At 33.5% G+C, this 20,714-nt stretch overlaps 1 protein-coding gene across 1 annotated transcript in view; it reads left to right on the top strand.

Annotated features, from left to right (window-relative positions):
* LOC130891177 (uncharacterized) overlaps positions 1-20,714 on the top strand; it is a 62,092-nt gene that overhangs the window by 24,831 nt on the left and 16,547 nt on the right. Inside the window, exons 9-15 of the mRNA XM_057795776.1 lie at positions 2,935-3,191; positions 3,896-3,995; positions 5,840-5,991; positions 9,583-9,765; positions 12,935-13,355; positions 17,212-17,442; positions 19,674-19,795. Coding sequence (XP_057651759.1) covers positions 2,935-3,191; positions 3,896-3,995; positions 5,840-5,991; positions 9,583-9,765; positions 12,935-13,355; positions 17,212-17,442; positions 19,674-19,795 — 1,466 coding nt within the window. The remainder of the gene's footprint in view (positions 1-2,934; positions 3,192-3,895; positions 3,996-5,839; positions 5,992-9,582; positions 9,766-12,934; positions 13,356-17,211; positions 17,443-19,673; positions 19,796-20,714) is intronic.

Genomic DNA, 20,714 nt, shown 5'->3' with positions numbered 1-20,714 from the left:
CATTTCTGATAAGCAGGACACAATAATTTGCATATTTGAAAAGGACTTATATTTCGAGAAGGGTTGAATTTTATGTGACATGTGTGGAGGAATACAAACAATAGAGACATAATTTTTTTTAGCTAGGTCTATAAGGTCCAGGTTCCGCGTATGACTATAATGGCCGTCAAATTGAGCAGCACGGGGTCTTTTTCTAAAGGTTTGACATGATTGATAAAATGTTCCATCCATCTGGCGAATATGTGGCCCTGGATCCATCCTGAAGGGTGATACTCAGCGATTGACCCTGCCGGAGCTCAGTCTAGTAGTAGCTCGGCCTTCATATTTTTCCGTGGAAAAATAAATAACGGAGGAACGAATCCTCCGGCGGCATTCATGCATGTAACAACGGTTACAAGTGCTCCTCTCTCTGCAGCAGTCACAGCTGGTGATACCGGTTTCGTCTACATTATAGACTCTTAGGGGATTGAAATTTATCTTCTCCATCGCTGGTTCCAGAATATCAAAAAAACGTTTGATATTTTCCGGGATAAAACCATTTACTCTATTTTTTGAAATCCCCTGCGGTTTTCTCAAAGATAGATTGGGATGACGTCTCAAGAAATTTCGGAGCCATTTTTTACCGGCATTACCATCTCTGTTTGAAAATGGATGGGGATGGTTGCTTCTTCTAGCAAGCTGGTATGCCAGTCTGCGAATATCTGCAAGTCCTAGACCATAATATCTTCTATCCATTTCCATACAGTACTGTACCAAGTCTTCCTCCATTTCAGCCGATAATACTAGTTTGCGACCCATTCGTAACATGTATTGTTCTTCTGAGGGTTTGCCACGTACAACATACAGTTCAAAGGTTGATTTTGGAACATTGAAGGTTTTTGACGCCTTCAAGTATCCCATTTCCTTAGATTTAATAGCCTCAATGGCATTATTCATATTTTCTTTCTATTTTTTATGTGGTAGTCCTTTCTTAGGCATTTTACTGAAAAAACTTGATATCTAATTTCTAATTTAATCTAATTTTAGATATCCAATTTTAGGATACCTTTCCTAACTAAAACTAGGCAACCTTCATGTTTAAGGTTATGTGATCGACACATTAAGAAAAATACAGAAATGTTTAATTGAAATATTTAGACTTATTCTAATAACAACTATTATAGAACATCCCTGCCAAATTTCACTTTCCTACTCTCAATATTTACCTTTTTATAGCAGTTTTGAGCCGAAGACACCAAAAACTCACTGTCACAAATAAACATGTAAATGTATAGTGTCACCTAGTAGTGAACAGCTCAACTATTTGGTTTACACAGGATCATTTTATGATAGAAACCTTCGATTTTATGTACTCAATTACAGGAATTAGTAGATTTTGAGATAATATGGTATCCAAAATTAGGCAACTATCCAACATTAGGCGACTTTCCTCTACATTTTTTTAAATGGAGCACCGTATATTTTATTGCATATTTGAAATAAAGCTTGAATTCCCCTTTACATTTAGTTACAATTTGTAGACCAAAGCTTGTAAAAACTAAAAAACAATCATAAAAATAATTGAATATACAAATAAAAGAAAATTCCAAGTAACAAAATTATAGGTGATAGTAATAGTTAATAATTAATATATTCATGGCAAAAATTAAACCACTATGCAATATGCCCTAAATTAAATATTATTATCACAAGTCGTTTACAGAGTAGAAGGCACTTTCCAGTAAATATGCCTTCAAATTATTGCGGAATGCGGGAAAAGATGATATCCGTTGGCAAGTGATTATGCATTTTTTGCATTGTAAAATATTGAGCCCTTAACTAATTCTGAAGTAGGTAGGTAAAGGTTGTGTTCCGCGTTCCTAAGTGGACCACGTTTTAGAAAAGTTGAGATAGAGAAGATTATAATCACAACATGATTTAAGGGTAATTAGGTCACTAGATATGGTCCTATGAAGTGCTGTGAGATCAGGGCTTCTCCAGGTGAAACTAGCAACTGATATCTAGATAGGCTATGTTGTTTATAAACAAAAGAAACAAAATAGGGCGTGGTACTGAGCCTTTGGGCACTCCACATTCTATTGGCTTACAAGAAGACAAACGTCGTGCTCCGCGCTCTTAAGTGGATAATGGTGCAACGACCTTTATGAAATTGGAGAAGCGTGCTTACGAATCAGACAAACGATTTCAAAGATGAATTAGGGAAAGTCAGAATTTTTAATCTTTTAAAGTTACTGCTGTTTAGTCCGAGTAAATATCTAGCAGCTCTAGGACCTCCAACAATAAGGGATGGAGGGAATACGAAATTAATTTTGGATTGGTTCTAAAAAAATGCTTCGTTATATGAATAAATCTTCCAAACAGGACAGTTTTTCATTGTTTGATTCCTGTAATTTTTTTTAATATACTAATTTTTTCTTTGTATTCGTGAATCAAAATCTACAGTACTAAAAAGCAATGATAAAATGTTAGCTTTTGACAAATAAATCATAACTAATTCACAATTAATTATTAAATAATGAGATATAGGGATACATTTATTGTTTTGCACAGAAATATCAAAATATCTCAAGAACTAATAATTTCAGGTAATTTCGATACTCAAATAAAATATTTATTTCAACAAACTGAGAAAATAATGTAATAGTATTTTGATTCCCCCTGTGTCAATATTAAAAAAATAGATAATTTAAATTTTTTCGAATTTTCACTACTGTTAGAATGCTTGTAGGTGTAGGTGGGTCTTTCTGATTGACCTGGAATGAATGTGTACCATTTACTCTGAATGCTATCGCTGGACTATGGCTGCTTGAAGGGAACTCGTGGCATTGGCGTGGAGTAGTGTAATAAGGGAAATATGTCTTTCATTTTGCTATTTACTTAGTGCACTTTTTACTATTCGTTCTCCATTTTGACATATATTAAAAACACTTTTAGGGAGCTTAGCATTTGAAAATATAAATATAAAGGATAATATGCGTGCTGCTAAAATCAACAATGTTTATCTTGAGAAAAATCTAAAAACTCGGAGCAATCCATCGAGAGAAACAGATTTTGATAGTTTTCCCGATATTCATATTTCGCACAACATAACAGTCAATTATATAAATGAAGAAAATTTTACAGAATTCATGCAAAGTATATGTTTGACTAACTTAAAGTGTACAATTCCAGGTACATTGAAAATATCAGGGGTAAGTGATATGTATTCATTATATTCTTAGTCAAAAAGATAACACAAGAAACAAGATAAAGTGTATCATAAAAAACAAATACATAAGTTTAATTTCCTTGAAATTCGATGACGATATATTCTCCAATTATTTCATAGTTACCTAAGAAATTGTTGTGCATGGTAAAGATCTGAAATTATTAAGAACTGGCATGGTCATAGTGCCTCAAAAGTGTGCAGAAATTTTTCTGGTAACAATCGGAGATGTCTTGATTCACTGGTTGGTTAAATAAAGTGCGGAAACTATTCGTCAACGAAGGAAGTTATCTTTTATTGAACATTGTAACGAAAATTACGATTATTTCAACACAGCTCACCTTAATCTGAATATACGCACAAAAAAAGGGTAAGCCCTTTTTCTTCTCTTCTTCTTTCATTGCTTTATCCATTGCAAATCCTTATCTTGTTTACTGCATTTCTAAACAGATCAACAGATGACACTCCAAACCACTGGAGTAGATTTTGGCTTCTTCTCCCGGTACCCTCTTACTATCCATTTTGCCTTGAACAATCAACTGCTAAAACTGTACATGTACTGGCGAATGTGGACAGTGCAATACAATCTTGTTTCCTCACAACAATGAGAAAATAATATCTGGAAAATTTATTTTTCATAAAATTTCTAAACCACATCAATTATTTTTATTTACTATATATTTATTTCAGAAAATTGCAGCGACTGAAATAATAACCAATTATTTGAATGATTTGAAATTTCCTGAAGTTTATATTTCACCTAACTCTATATCGGAAGTTAATATTACAGGTAAGCTCTTCCAATATAAATTGCAGAAAACAGTTGTGCGAGGATCAATCAATATTTCATAAACACTCACGACACTCATACCAAATTAAGAAATTAAAAATAATGTTTACTCCCCATATAAAATTCGGTAAACATCTAACAAACCGTCAGTCCACGTGAACTCATCATCTCCACTATTTATCAATGAAAACAACGAATCGTAAATATAAATGTATTTCTATTGGCCGAAGCTGTCGGAAGGCGTATGTACACAATTTTTTCGAAATATACCTGCCATACAGTCTGCGATAAGCAGTGGCGTCGCTTGGTGAGAATCATTGAATTCATGAAATTCTTCAAATAAATAGAGATGTGAGTGAAGACCAGTTATTTATTTACTAGAGCTCAATGGACTAAACGTAACTTGTTTAATTTCGATATCTAAAAGGTCCACAGAAAATGTTGTAAGAAATGTTTTTCAAATAGGCGTAAGTTGATTGGATGTTGAAGGTCACTCCAAAATAACCTATCGACATGTTTTTTCAGTTTTTGATAATCTATTAAACTGCATTCAGAAATGTCAAGACAGCATAATTATAACTTTGTTTATTATATAGATCTTGTAGAAAATATATTACAGAAATTATTTTCTCATAAAAACAATTGATAAAAATTAATCTGTTTTAATTGGATGTTCAAATAGCCTCCCATCTTCTACTTCATCTCGATCTAGAGAAACTTGCGTTGTGGCTTAAGTAAAACGACGAATTAACAATTCTAGAAATGAAAAAGGTTAGAATTGATTGCTTGATAGGGTTAATTAATCAATCAACCAAATTTTAATTAATTGCGGTGTGAATGGATATCAAAAAAACAAAGCTGACCAATCAAAGAAATGACTCCATCCAACCTTACTTTTTTGAAATCTTCAGTGACTCACAGTTCAATTACCAATCAATTCTCATAAATTTTATTTAGAAAACTTGACTCACTACTCCGATATTGGCAATCACTAATATGGATTCACTTTTCTTAATAAAATTCCGGAAACCAATGGGTTACGATTATCTTTGACATTCGTATTGAGATCGGTGAGAAATCAAGCTCTTGTAAAATTCCAAGCACTTACACTACAAGTCGTATTAATTTGCTCGTCGGAACAAACGTTGCGGACGGGAGGCGGTCGGCGCGACAACGGCAAGTCTCAACGCGTTGTACTTTATATGGAATATGCAAGTTTTTACAACAGTCGTTGAACTTCTTAGAATATTATCTGTCTGTATTTAAGCCAACATTTTAGTTCTCCACTATGGAAACCAATCAAATAAATTCTTAAGGACCCCGCTTATTATTATGGACCCCAATTTTCGGTAACGTCCAACGTGGAGCCCCGTCGAGTCTTTCGTGGACCCCTGGTGGTCCGTCTACCTGAACCAATTTGGGAATCAGGGGTCTAAAAGCCATAAATCGGGAGATCTAGTAGGCTGCTCTATTGCGGCCCCTCTTCTAATTCATGTGTTTAGGAAAACTTCATTTGAAGAATTTTGAATAGCTATAATAAAGTGGGGTAATGCATCAATTTGCTTAAACCAAATGTCATCATATCAACTGATGGTTGTATTGATAATTTTTTTAGATTATAAAAACTGAAAGAATATACAGATTTATTTTTTAAAAAGTTATTTTAAAGTGATTAGTCGGCATTACATTATAAACATATTTCATTTCTAAGCTTTAGAATTATTGATTATTTTCACAAAACGCCCTGTAATTGTTATGTATACCTGTCTTAATCTTTGTACATCCTGATTACAACTGTCCATAATATCAATTTAGAAGTTATTTCAATAAATTCTTTTGAATAGGAAATAAGCATTTTACAACGCTTGAAACAGATGAGATTACAGTTGTTGGTTCTGTCAACCAAGTAGATACCAGAACTGTTATAACAACATCTACCGAACAGCATCTTGGCAATAAAACACTTAAAAATTGCGGCATCACTGATGAACTTGAGGTAAGACTTATGTAGATAATTGTATCTAGTTAATTTTGATTCATAATTTGTAATACTACTTGTTGAATGTTCAATTACAAAAAATAATATTATGAAATTTTATCGAATTTATGAAATTTATTGGTTTTTCGTCACAATTAACTGCATCATGTTATATCGGGAGTTGACCTTAAATTTTTTATTTTAAATCTTTTGAAATTTTAGATTTTTAACTTTATAGTGGACAGCTTTCTTTCAATTTCTTACTTCGAAGGCTTTTTGGAGATAAATCGTCTCCATTTTAGGTCTCAGTAGATTGTAAATTTGTTTTAAAACAGATGAGAATACGAAGCTTCAACTTATTGTGGTCTTCATCAAAATGAAATTTGATATTGAGAAATCTCAGCTACAATTTACGAACTCACATTACCACATAATTCAACAGGATGGAAGACCTACCAGAAATTTTTAAAAATGGGCTCTGTTTTCAACGCGCCGCGTCCTGGACGACCAGTATTGTAACAACTTTCCTCGGGTGCAGTCAGGATGATCCGTAGTTCTAGCATTCCATTTTGACGTCGGATGAAACAACCTTCAAGCTGAGAGCGATACGGACAATCGGCATAACTGCATGTACTGGAAAGACCAGAGAGCTCATGACTTCATTGAAGAAGAATTAAACCTGCCTGGTTGTGTTTCTGGGCAGGTATTCATGCAGGAGGTCTCGTCGGCTCGTACTTTTTTAAAGGTCAAAGTTAGTTGGAAATGCTCGAAGAATTATCTGTGAAAATGGACAACGATCCAACACCACGCGAACATCCGTAATTTTATGCAGGATGAAGCTTCATCGTTATGTTTTGATTTATGATTTTCCTCCACAAGTTTCAGTTTTATAAAAGAGTTCACCCTTGACCAGAATTCTCTTCTAACTCAACTCTTTTTGATGGATTGAACTTGAAGTGTTACAAGCTGTACTTTTTAGATTCAGACTTTCAGTGACTCCAACATGATGAACGATTCCGTGTTTCCCCAGAACTTCTTCATACTCTTCTGGCTTAAGAATAGTGTCCTACATTTTCAGATCTTTCCCAATCAATCCAAACACTCTATGGAAAATAAAGCATAAAAGGTAAACAACTATCAGAGGATCATGGGTAGTTACGTGACGAAACTAGACGCTCCTATTGACCGATTTGGATTTGGCATATTTTAAAATTGAAAATAGTGTAATTGCCTTTAGACTTGGCGAATATTGTAACTAAATCTCAAAATGCACTAGAATGTGGCGGGATTTACTACAAAATAACAGTTTTATTGAATTCAGATTGGAAAAATCAATAAGAAACAATATCAAATCAACTGCGAAAGAACTATGGATATGGCGGATTTTTTATAAGGATTTGGTGTACAGGTTTCACTCTTCAATGCACCTTGTATCGGACGACATTTTTTGTAGTATTATTACGTCCAAGAAGAAATAACCGGTTTCTTCCTGTAGGGCTTCCTCAAAGACAGTGTTTACTGGAAGACCTCGCAACTTTCCCGACTTCCGAACTGCAAATGAAGAAGAAGAATTTGAAACTCCTCGCGGTCAGCTTGATATGCTTCTCCGTTAAGAAATGTTACCATAAATGCATTGATCAAGATGGGCATCAGTTTGAACCCTTTTTCGATTCTATTTTGTAATTTCTTTCAATATTTTCATTTTGACGCCGTATTTTTTTCTCTCAATTCAAATTTGTTGTCTAATTTATGCTGACCTCTGTATGGTTCACATCGATATATTAAACAGAACTCTTTAGATATAAATATCGATATATTGGTTGAATAAGTATCAACCATCTTTAGCCGACTTGTTACTGGAGAACTGATTTTTTGCAAGATGTTTTGGATTTTACATAAGTAGGTACATGTAGTTCACAAAAGTGAAGTATTATATAGAGGTTTCCCTCTAACTAAATTAAAATCACATTTCTTAAACTGATTTATATTGTTACAGAAAATCTTGCTTTAGAGTTCATCCAATTCGGAATCTGAGCTGTCTTCACCAGCATTTATTATCCCTGGTCCAATATCTATATTCATCAAATTAATCAATGACATATACATTTTCTTTTAGGTTCATTTTAGCAATCTGTAATGGTTCATATTTTTTGAAGAATTAGAAGGTTGCTTTTCTGCAAGTATACTTTGATAAGGCGCATTGTCCATTACTATTAACGACGGTTCTTTTTAAGTAAGAATTAACTGTGTTGCAATCCATTTTGTAAATATTTCACCGTGGTAATCTGACGACGATGTTTGGTGAAAAACACTAAACTCCCATTTTCCACGAATTCTTTTGAAGAATCAACATGAACAATAACGAAATGTTTATATTCGTAGCCTTTTTCGTTCTAATAATGCCCTTTGTTATTGTCTTCCTCTTTATATTTATATCACAAATCAATAACACCGATAAATAGGTTCTTTCGATAAAAATAATTTCATTATTATTCAGTTCGTTATTTATGGTTTTGATAGTAACATTTTTATCTAAAACATAAAATTTTTAAAACTACCTAATCTGTATAAGTAGATATATTCTATTTTCAATACCTAACCGGCTAAAATAAAACTTCATCACCAATTTTTTTATCAGTTTTTTATTGTCCTTGAAAGCAAAATCATGAAATAACAAGATTCAGAACCTGTATGATCAAAATTACAATAAATCACTAATTTCGAAAGAATTTAAAATACATTACTGTAAACAACTGGTAAAAAATCACACTGTATAGATAATACTACATGTACAAAGATAGCATAGCTTCAAATTTTTCAGTAGGCGCAAAAAACTTAACGATGAAAGAATATTTGAATGAAGACTTGTCCTGATTTTTTTAATGAAAAATTGAAAAAGTGACCACATATCAAAAATCGGAAAAATAATTGAAGAAAAACAGCTTAAGTAAATTAACACGGAGAGATGTCAGCTGTAAACAAAATGGCCGTGAGATATTACGAAGTTTTTTATTTAGACTTTCGAATTATAACGGATTCTTTTGTATCTTTATGAATTTATCTGTTGAGTTCGGAAATTATTTATCCAATGGTTTCAAGATGTTGATAAAGAAAAAAACGGAATTACTTGGTTTGCGACTCTCGCTGAAGATATGTAAACTAGATTTTTCTTCATTTTATTTAAAGTGATTACTGATTTTAATCTGAAAATTAAAAAGATACTGTATCATTGTTTCACATGATTTTTAATTTGTTCATATATAAGCTATTTAGTACGGCCATTTTTGGTTCCTTCAGACACATCCTCTGTTTTAGTTTTAATGGAAGTATCCGAATAAGGGGTGTTTGCAAACTGGATAATTCTCTCCCTTCTTTTAAAGGAATACATCTTGTTTACAAATATTTTCCGCGCAATTGCAAATCTCTGAATTATATAATTTTCAACTCAAAATGTGTGTTAACATACTGTTATTATATTTTTTTCATGAAAGACGATAGTTGTTTATCATTAACACCATGAATGTGGAACGAAGTTCTATTTACTTTTTATGAATATTTGTCAATTCCAAGTTCCCGTATTAGTAATTAGAAAGAGGTTATTTCCTTCAGGTCTATGGAAAGATAGTTGGAAATCTCGTTCAACAATTTCCACCCAATCTACAACTACCAGATGTTGATGAAATTAAATCCAATGCTCTTTTCAAGAATTTGGAAATCAGAGGAAACATTTTCATTAAAAATAACTTCAATCAAGAAGATTACTATTCATCACTTCAAGATATCCTGTATCGAGTAAGTGAAGTAATTTTTATAAGCAAAGCAATAAAAAGTATGTAGATTTTTTATCAAATACAAGTAATTATGATGTATCCATCAATTCCTAACTTGTAGAGCAGTGTTTTCATTTGACATATATCTACCAACCTATTTTTATTGGTTAAGAATTATTAGTAGTTCGGATCCAATTCTACTCATGTCATTCCCGATACACACTTATAGGACCGGTGATCAGTCGATCATTGATTGAACTGATACGAGTGATTAAAAACAGGCTCCATCTGCGTAAATCACTTCCAAAAAGTCTCAGCTTTCAAATATATTGCGGTAGATATTTTTGAATATATTTTTTTGGAGATGTAATACAATACCGAAGTACAAGCTCTAACCTAACCTAACCTAACCTTAACCATTCATAAATTAAGAGGTTTTTTTGTGGAAAATTCGAAATACCCACTTTTTTAATTACTTAATTTATAATATATTTAATACCAAAAATATACTCATTCTTAAAAAATAATTTATTCTATCATTTGTTCAATATAATATTTAACATTTGCTGATTTTGTTCAATCTTAGATGTAGCTGATATTTTTTGGTTTTGTCTTAATGATAATAATTATTCAAAAGTTCGTATGTTTGCCCATCCCTAGGACTCACTTCAGCAGATCAAATTTTCTTGTGCGCTCGTCGAACGATCTCTCTGATAGTGTGTGCTAGATGCACGAAATATTTTCTAAATGTGCCGGCACGCTCGATGCACGTGCGCTTCTCGCATCCCACTGCTATGTTCGGGCTGTACAGAACGTTAATTCTCACCAGGTAGTCAAATAGGATAAGCGTTGTGTGGTGCCGAGTACATAATTGTCGTGGTGCAGCCTCCAATTGTATCCGATGTCTAGTTGAACGCCTTAACCACTGCATTTCAGTTTCTCGATAACATCTCGATAACTTTTGGATTTCACAGTTTAACAGGCTAGACAACTCGTGATGAACTGGTTATATCTAAATACTCAAGTCTCATCATCTATAATTATGTTATTTAAAAATAGGAGATCACGTTTGCGCATGTCGATAGTACTGAGTAAACAATTTTGGTAACATCTCAGCGCACGCCTGTGATGGTTGTGAAACCTCGTTTGACGCGGTCTTCTTCGTCGTCTGACTTAATATCACGAAGGTGGTTCAAATATGAGCCGGAATTTTGATATAAAACTTTTATTATCAAGTTACAGGGTCTTTGTCACACTCCACACACTTTTCGTCTTTTCTCGTAACCATTCGCGCACGAAGGAGTTCTACCTCCGCATTGTTTTAGAATCGCAGTCCGCCAATGGATCAAATAAATCATAATATCATGGCAACAAATTGGGACTATAAGGATATTCCAGTGTCTACCAACCCATCCATCTTAAGCAGATCTGAATGCGCTATTGCGATGTCTTACAGCAATATCGTACTACAGATTGGAATATCGCGTCGTTTTGATCTGTAGACAGGTTTCACTGTGATTTTAGGATGCAGTCAGGATGATCCGTAGTTCTAGCATTTCATTTCGTCGTCGGATGAAACAACCGTCAAGCTGAGCGTTACGGTACGGTCAATCGACGTAACGACGTGGACTGGAACGACCAGAGTGCTCATGTCTTCCTTGAAGAAGAATTAAACCTGCCTGGGGTGTGTGTGAGTGTGGGCAGATATTCATGCAGGAGGCCTCGTCGGCTCGAACTATCTAGTTTACCGTTCGCGTTTCGTCGAATGCAGTCAGCATGATCCGTAGTTCTAGCATTCTATTTTGTGGTCGGATGAAACAACCCAGTTCGTTTGAAGTTTCCATCTTAAGCAGATCTGAATGGGCTCTAATATTGTCTTTCAGCAATTTTATACAGCAGATTGGAATATCGCGTCGTTTTGATCTGTACACAGATTTCACTGTGTTTTTAGGAGGTTACTGTAATAGTGAGTGAAAAAATCAACTGCAATTACTCCTCTTATGTTCCAAAACAAGGTACACAACTCCTTTCCCGGTGAGAGAGCAACGTTCGCTTTACTGGCGTGGTGTATATAAGTCGCGTATTTGGTGATATTCGGTGCAATAAATTCCCTTATTTCTCTTCATACCGTTGCGGAAGACCCAAAAGCAAACCTTCCAGCGTGGAAATTTCTGCTCAAAATTCTTGTCACTCATCTGGCAGAAATTTTGCGGTAACCGACCCGTTCCTAAATCATTTGCTTAATGCTACCTAAGGTGATGCCTAATTTTTCTCCCATATTGTGTCTGGTATAGTAAAAAATTACAAAATTAATCTTGTACGTCTTCCTTCTTTGGCTTAGAGCTGACAATAACTTCCAAGATACACTATGTATAGAAATTATGTATTTAACATTGACTTCCTCTCGAAAAATTACTATTAATTTCAATATACTTGAAAAGTACACATCGTGATCTTCAGAATTTTATATCTGTAACAACATTTAATAGTCTTCAATTACTGATTAGATCAGTCATGTCAAAAATACGCCCCACGGGCCGCTTCCGGCTCCTGGACCGTATCAATAAGCCCCACAATCGCAATGCGTTACAGAAAGAAGAATCATGTTTTTTAGAGCTTTTACGCTTCATTCGATTACTCTATGTTTTAAATACTCATACTCTCAAGTCTACGGATGTTTATAAGTGATTTTAACATCAAGCGGAAATATCCTATTATTTTTGTCGACCACGCGCTTCGAGTCTAGAGTAGAGCCTTCATTAACCATATAAAACGAGCGCGTCGGCGCGAACGGGAGTCAGTTGAGTCGAGTAATCGAAGCGATACGGTTGGAGAAGGATTTTAATTGCACCGCGATGTAGTGACTGTAAAGGTATTGTGCATTTGTTTGTGACGTACGCGTACGATATCCATAATTGTTGTGTTAAGTTCCATAATTATCAAAAACAAGAGAAGTCGAGCTCAACATAATTACTTCGATATGATTTTTAACAACCGTATATTATATACTTATATAATTTAATAAAAAAAATGTTATAATAAATCAGTTCATTTTTTTTATTTTCAATCTGGCCCACCAACGAATTTGAAATTTAATATATGATATATGATTCCAATCAATATAATCAAAAAATTTTTGATGTAGGATGATTTCAAACATCAAATTTTCACTTTTATTTCATTTTTTTTAGGATGATGTGAATGCAACAATTTTTTCTTCGAAAGAATTTCTAAAGGGTCTTAAAACTTCCACTTTGTATATAGATTCAGATTCAATTAACGATGTGAAGATAAATTCGATTATTACTCAAAATACCGATCAACAACTTAATTACAATGTATTAAACGGAAGTGTTTCAATTCAGAAACTTGATGTACACGGCCTATACGAGAATATGAATATAACTAAGCTGGATACTTTTACTAAACTAAAAACCAATCAATTCATTGATTCAAGCATAGAATTTGATGAAATAGAAGCAGCGAATTTGGAAATTTTCAAAACGCTTAACAACTTAAGTTTAAATGAATATTTATACGTAACAGATGGTGGATACATTGACCAAGTCGTAACGTTTGATAAAATTGGGGCTGGAAATATAACGATAAAAGGTAATTTGCAAAGCAAAATGATATTTCTTGATATATGTTCACATTTTATGTTAAAATTCTGTAGTCAGTTTCAGGTATATGAAGAAGAGTGTGTTAGATTATGGTTGTTTCATTAAATAATTTTACTCTATGAATCTCAATAGTTTGTCCAGAAAACAAGATTAATTGAATTCTTCGTTAGTTGACAAGAGTACAAATAAATAAGTAGAATGACAATTTTATGCCATTGCGCGAAAGATTTAATTTATTACTGTTCAACTGGTAATATACGAGGGTTGCTAATTAAGTTTTGAGATAGACAAATAAGAACTAATATTTATAATAAGATATGGCTTTATTTTTTTTTAAATATTCTCCATTAAGATTAATTGATTTTTTCATGCGTTGGAACCAAGTGTCGAAGCATGTTTTGCATTCCGATTGAGGAACCTCCAAAACATGTGATTCGAACACATCAACAAAAACGTTGACCTATACAGGTGAATTTTTATCAAAAATTCACCTGTATACCTAAGTGAATAAGAAACTTCTAGATATCAAAAAATGTTTCGTTTATGTAAACACAAGAAATGTGATAACTAAAATAAGAATTTTGAATAAAAAAATAAAACATAATAAACATAAACATAACATGATAAACCATTATTTAATTCAGTTTGTTTCTTATATTTTGCTGAGAAATGAATTTAACAAATTTTTGTTGTCCTGTATATTTCATTTAAATTATTTTTGACAATCAACAAGGATTTCTTGCAGGGGCAGAAACACACTTGCTATCCTGTCAGCAATTTTGGTTTTAAGCTCATTATAAATGATATATGTTTCATAGAATTACGAGGTCTGCCTAATAAATAACGAAACTGGTTACGAAAAAGGGTTTTATTATAAAAATTATTCTACATTCGAATGCTCCCCTTTAATATACTCGCCACTCCTCGCCACACAACTTTCCATACGTTTTTCCATTGATCGATGCAGTGCTGGAAGTCTTCTTTGGTAAGAACCTTTAGGTCTCTGCCGTTTTTTGCTCTAACTCTTCTATCGTTTTAAATCGGATCCCTTTCAAAGCAGATCTTTTTTTAACTAATCAAGGAAATCTGAGTAGACCCGTTGACGCAAGAACTTTTGGTCAGGAGTCAGATTTTTTGGCACCAACTTCGCACAGACTTTGCTCATGTGTAATTCCTTGTGTAAAATTTTTCTAACTGTTTCTTTATCGGCTTTTATAGCATCGGCAATCATCCGGATGCTCATTCGACTATCTGCACGCACAGTTTGGAAGATTTTAGTTACTGTTTCCGTAGGGCGACCTAGACGCTGGTCATCTTCAGTGATCACTCGGCACACACTAAAGCGCTTACACCAGAAACGCGCACATGAGGTAGAAAATTGCCATATGCCGTTTACAACAATTTATAGCACTCAATCGGTTTTTTTTTTAATTCAACGAGAAATTTTAGATTGATTGTTTCTGTTTTGGCCACACATGGTTTTCGGCACGAAAAGAAAGCACGTTCGTTTCAAACCGCTACTGCACAAATACTATAATAGTGACTGAAACGTGTTTTGGGACGTCCATAGACAAGATATGTAGACACTCAACGCACTATTCGATTCTTACTTCACCCATTTAGGGTGCCCTCTAGGCGCGCAGTCTCGTTATTTACTAGCCACACCTCATATCCTGTCCTTTTATCTTTAAAACCGTGTTATGAAACATTGACAACACATTATGGAGAAAGAAAAGCCAAGTTCCAGTTTCGGGATCTTCATAATAATTTTTAATAATTGTCGGTTTTTTTCATTAGACGTAAAATACGATTTTAACGCAGGAAATATTTCAAATATGCATATTTAAAATATGCGCTGAGCAACAAATTCCCATAAGCTGTCGAACATCTAAAGTAGCTTTTAGCTTGGTGAAAATATTTTTCCCGGCTCTTCCCATGACTCCAAAGCTAGTGTTATGTTTTTTTTTGAGAGCTTTACAATATATTCGGTAAATATGTCAGACGTTTCTCCTGGAAAATCCTTTACTCCAATAATTTTTACCTGTATTCCATTCTTGTATGAAAAATAACAAGTGAAGAAATAAGTTTAATTTCTTTGTGATTTGACGTGTCTGAATATACTGATATAAAACTTACGTTTCTCAAATCTTCAGTCAATATTTCATTTGCATAAGGAACAAGTACATCGGTGATTATAGCTCAACATTTGGTCCAAGGGCATGTGAATTTACCATCGAAACATAATTTGATAAGTTTACAGGTACAGTCCATTGATCGAAAAGATTGATTATGCATAACTGTATGATATGTCCATAAACCTATTTTCTTCTCGGTAGTTTTAAATTTTTTTTTCTTAAAATATGATGTCATACTCGAACTTGCAATTGCTGCTGACATTGCTCGTTTGTGTTTAACTGTTTTTATGTGGTTTTCGATGTCGCTTTTTCCACAATTTGCAATAGAAAACGTACTTCTACATTTTTCACAATATACTTCACTATGATCAATATTATTACTTTCTTTAATAAATGTATATATTAATTTTAAATCATCATTAAACACAAACTTTCGTCGTTTTGCCGCCGAGATAATAATAATTTAGGTACATCACAGTAGTACATCAAACCACCACTGACTAGTAAGATATCGTGACGGTCCTACTCAAGCGACACCTGACGATATCATATAGAATTATCAGGGTTGCCAGTTCTAGTTTTATTATTTTCATTTTATTAAATTTATTGTTTTAATGTTTTCTAATCTAAAACCACTACTTTTCGTGTACTAGTTTTGTTTAATGACTAACCAGGACTTATTTCCTGAAAACCAGTACTATACTGGTAAAATCAGTACGAATGGTCACCCTACCTTAGATGATGTTTCATCCCCAATAGTGAAGCTTGTTGATCGGCACACTGTTGTTAGTCTAATCCACGTAGAAAGTCATAATAAATCATGCAAATAGCACTCATATGACAACTTGTTCTAAGTTTACCAATAAAAATGTTACATTTTATAATATCAGATTTGACATATTCGCATCAGTGTTGCCATTTCTGAAAACTAAAGGAGCAACTCCAGCAAAAATCAAATAATTTTACGTTTTATTTTTGTAAATTGAATTTTTTTAACCCCTTAACAATGAATGGAATCTCACCATAACTTCGTTGCACTTATTGGAAAATGAGAACAAATACTTTTTAATGTTATCGGTGCGAATGATCAAGGCGTGTTTAAAAAAACTTTGAGATTACTTCTACTTGTTTGTGTGAAATTTTTATCTGAATGGTATTAATGTAAATTAAAAATTTTCCGTAAACAGGAATAACATAGTAAAAGATAATATTCTTTGCGAAGAAAACGTATAGTTTAACGAACAGATATCATTTTGTAATACAAAATTATCGATGTAACTTTATTCGGTAGAAACTGTTTTATATTTTTATTAATAATCACAAGAGCGGTCAAAAATGATGTTTTTCTCGAAAAAGCTGGATTTTAGCGTGGACTTGCTGTTACTTTTTTATCAAAGAATGAAAACTCAAAATTTCGAAAAAAATAACATTTTATCTAGTTTCGCAGAATTCAGAGGTAGAAAAAGTGTCCTTGACCCCTGCTGTACGCCTCTGGAAAAATTTAGAAATCATCTATTCTTGCTAGAAGAACCTGATAATCGTCAAAAAGTTTCAATAACAATCTATCACTCCAAACAATTTATGAAGAATAAATTATTTTATTTTTAAAACTTTAATACCATGGGCATAATTTGACCCATGGAATTTCCTCTATAGCGTTAGCAGTCGGATTTATGGACACCCTGTATATTTATTCGCATACTGTTTTAGGGGAAGTTATTGGAAATGTAACAAAATTTGACTTGGAGCAGCTTAGTGAGAATTATTTAAGTATAAGCAGGAACCAGAGCTTGAAATTTGATATGAATATTTCGGAATCTAGATTAGATTCTTTGTCCTTCACAAAAATTAATGGAAGAAAAAACGAAGCGATCTTAAATGATGAAGACTTGATTGAGAAATTGATTGAAAAGCTTAATTGTGGGAACCTATCTGTTACGAGTGAGTTCTTCAATATTGAATATTCGAATAAGTTAGTTTTACATCCGTGCTTATTCTCGAAATTTCCTCCTTTCCTTTTTAATAACAATCTCAGTGAAGATTTGATATTCTTTTTGATCTTCTTCTTTATCTCAGTATTTGTCATTAAATATTTAGACAGTCACAAAATTTATGGACTGTATTTGATTTATCAAATACTTTTTTTCATGTCTTTAGCTTACTATTTTAGTATCACTCCGATTTCTCATATTACTGATGTTCTTTTTTACTTAGTAGTAGTTTCGCTTTTTAGCTCTTCCAAATTTTCCGTTATTTATTATTTCTCATGCATCTAACCGATATGTAAGAGACCAACCGTTTCCTACTAATACCAATCCCTTGCACTACCCTATGTAGGCTCTTCAGAATTGAAAAATTGGAAAACTGCAGAAGATGTGTATCATAATGTCTTCCTCTATGGCATTGAGCCGGACAGCTGAGGATGTATCTACAATCTGAGTACCTTGTAGCATTCAAGAATCATATTTGATTCGGTGGACATTGCCATTAATGCTACTGCGCTGTACAAGGCAGTGGAGCTCCTGAACTTCTTTTGGCTCTTAGATATCTGAGGTATTGCAGAAACTCTCTTTATATCTATGAAAATCTTCACATCAAAACCTCCAGCCCCCCATATGGGCCATCATAGAGATACCGTCTTGGTAAGGCCTATTTTGAAATCGCAGTTTTATAGGTATGCAAGCTGCCGTTTGAGAGGTATCTCTTTCTACGGTCTTTAATATGACGGATCTTTATTTGGCCAAAAGCTAGACAAGTCCGGACAAGTTTAGCTAGAATTCTAACAACCACCTTCCTTTGCTCGAACTCCGGGATGCAACCAATTGAGCTAGCTTGAAGGCCCAGTATAGCCTGTGGGTTCCTTAGAAGTATCTTATCAAGTCTAGTCCTTTCATTTCTTGTTCTATTTAACTGTAAAATAATCTCCAATCATCCTGAGTGTCCTTATCGCTTCCCTGTACTCCTTTGTGGTCTGGTTTGCCTATTGTGAGTACATGTTTATCCTGTTGGCATTGGCAATTTTAGCTTCAGTGCTTACAGTGTTTTAGTCCACAAAAAGAGACTTTACTCGAAAGCTTTTTCTGTCAGAGATCTTCCCCATATGCACGAAAAAACAGTTTTCTTCGTTCCATTCCGAGAAATCTCCGTTTGAGTTTACGAGGGAGCCCAGTATATCATGTGGGTTCCTAAGAAGTATCTTATCAAGTCTAGTCCTTTCATTCCTTGTTCTATTTAACTGTAAAATAATCTCCAATCATCCCGTCTGAATGTCCTTATCACTGTCCTGTACTCATTTGTGGTCTGGTTTACCCATTGTGAGTACATGTTTGTCCTCATGGCATTGGCAACTTTAGCTTCAGTGCTTACAGTGTTTTAGTCCACCAAGGGGGACTTTTCAGTGCATTTATTAGCATATTTGCTGCCACTTCGTGTTAAAACTGTGATCAAAGTTGATTTGAGTGATGCAGAGGTCCAAAGTAACTATTTTTAGGATGCTACCTCATTATTCTCTTTATCCGTTCTCCGTTTGTAATCCGGTTACCTTGATGGTACCCCTTTCAAGATTTGTAGAGCCTGTTTCAGTTTTCCATCAAAAATGGTTACGAACATTCTGTACGCTGAATGTTTATCGTCTTTGATTACCACATGTACGATGGTCCACTTTTATAGAAGCAATTTTTGACTTTGAAGTAGCTGTCAGAACGGTCAGCAGTTTGGCTTTCTCAGCAATCAATAACAGAGCAGTACCCCTTCCACTTGTTCCATGATATCTCTCCAAATTCTTTTTAGTTTTTTCATGATTTACCCAAATTGATCCGTTTCTTTGAGTGCCTGGCAGAATGAATGAACCCAAAAAGCTTTTCTGGCCTATTGATAGTTGTACCTTAATACACAGACTAAATAGAACTGGTAAAATATAATCACCTAGTTTCTTGAACACTTGAAATATTTGATGTAATATTATCTACTGTTGCTTAACCGTTTTTTCAAATAATCCTTTCATCTTGTCTTCGTCAGATGTTTTATCGTTCCATATTTTCTTAGATTTCTACCAGCTTGAAAAAAATGTTGCATGATTAATACCACATTAATATTTTCTCTACTTCATAGTCATTATCTTTTTGTATATTGCATTATTCACGTTTCATTGACCATTTTTGTAAATTTTCCAGATCTAATAGCATTAGATTCCATCGAATTTGAGAAAGTTAATGAAAAACTAGCAGATTTTTTTATGCCCATCAATTTATTTGATCATTTGAATAATACAAACGTCACAGAACTCACGTTTGAGGTAAGTACATTTATTGAGAATGGCTAGAGCCATTGATGTATAAATCATGTTGTACAGGGTGTTTCTAAATTCATGCGACAAAATTCAGGGAATGATTACTCGTATGAAATTAAGATGGATCTTTTCTAAAACATAATTTCCTCAATCCACCCATTTCCCAGATCATCCTTAAAATCTTCATTCAGTTCACTATGACTATTCATTATAAACTAACTATCTCCGCTAAACAAACTCGTTTAAATATCCAAAACGAATTTATCAAAAATTCCAGAAAAAAACTAACAAAAAAAATAAAAATTAGTTCAGAAAAATAATGTAAACAAATCGCTGTTGTTATAAAAACATATATAAAAACAAACCTCAAACGAATTCCGCTTTCGCCAAATTTTAGACGTCTAAATTTCGTTTGTATTCTTAATATTTTTATCCAATCATTCGTCAAATTTCAGTTAGGTACATAAAACATTTTCGGCTATTTTTCAATTAATTATTAACCAATTTTTAAGATATTGAAAAGCAAATCAATACAATCTTCCTATTAATATTTAGATATTTTTTTTATCAAATGATAATGTGCAACTAATGAGACATGTCTGTGGATTATTTTCATTTTATTAAAAAATTAACACTTATTTGGTAGGAATTTATAATTAGTGATTTTTTAAGAGGTATAAGATTTGATTTTGGAAAAAACCACAAAAATTTTGAAGAAAATGGATGAAATCTTTATTGGAATCGATAGAAAGATCAGTATAATTTAACGTTTGAAGATGATTTCATGGAAATATTGACCGGGGCTTCGCTTTAGATAGCCCATGCGCAAGGTCTAATTTTGGCACAGATGATTTTGGTCGGTATTTCACGGATAAATGCTTCAATATTGGTTTCCAGTGCGTCACTCGTTGCTGGTTTATCTCTG

This window comes from Diorhabda carinulata, chromosome 3 (genome assembly GCF_026250575.1).
Source record: "Diorhabda carinulata isolate Delta chromosome 3, icDioCari1.1, whole genome shotgun sequence".
NCBI classification, from domain to species: Eukaryota; Metazoa; Arthropoda; class Insecta; order Coleoptera; family Chrysomelidae; genus Diorhabda; species Diorhabda carinulata.
This window is presented reverse-complemented; position numbering and strand designations above follow the sequence as displayed.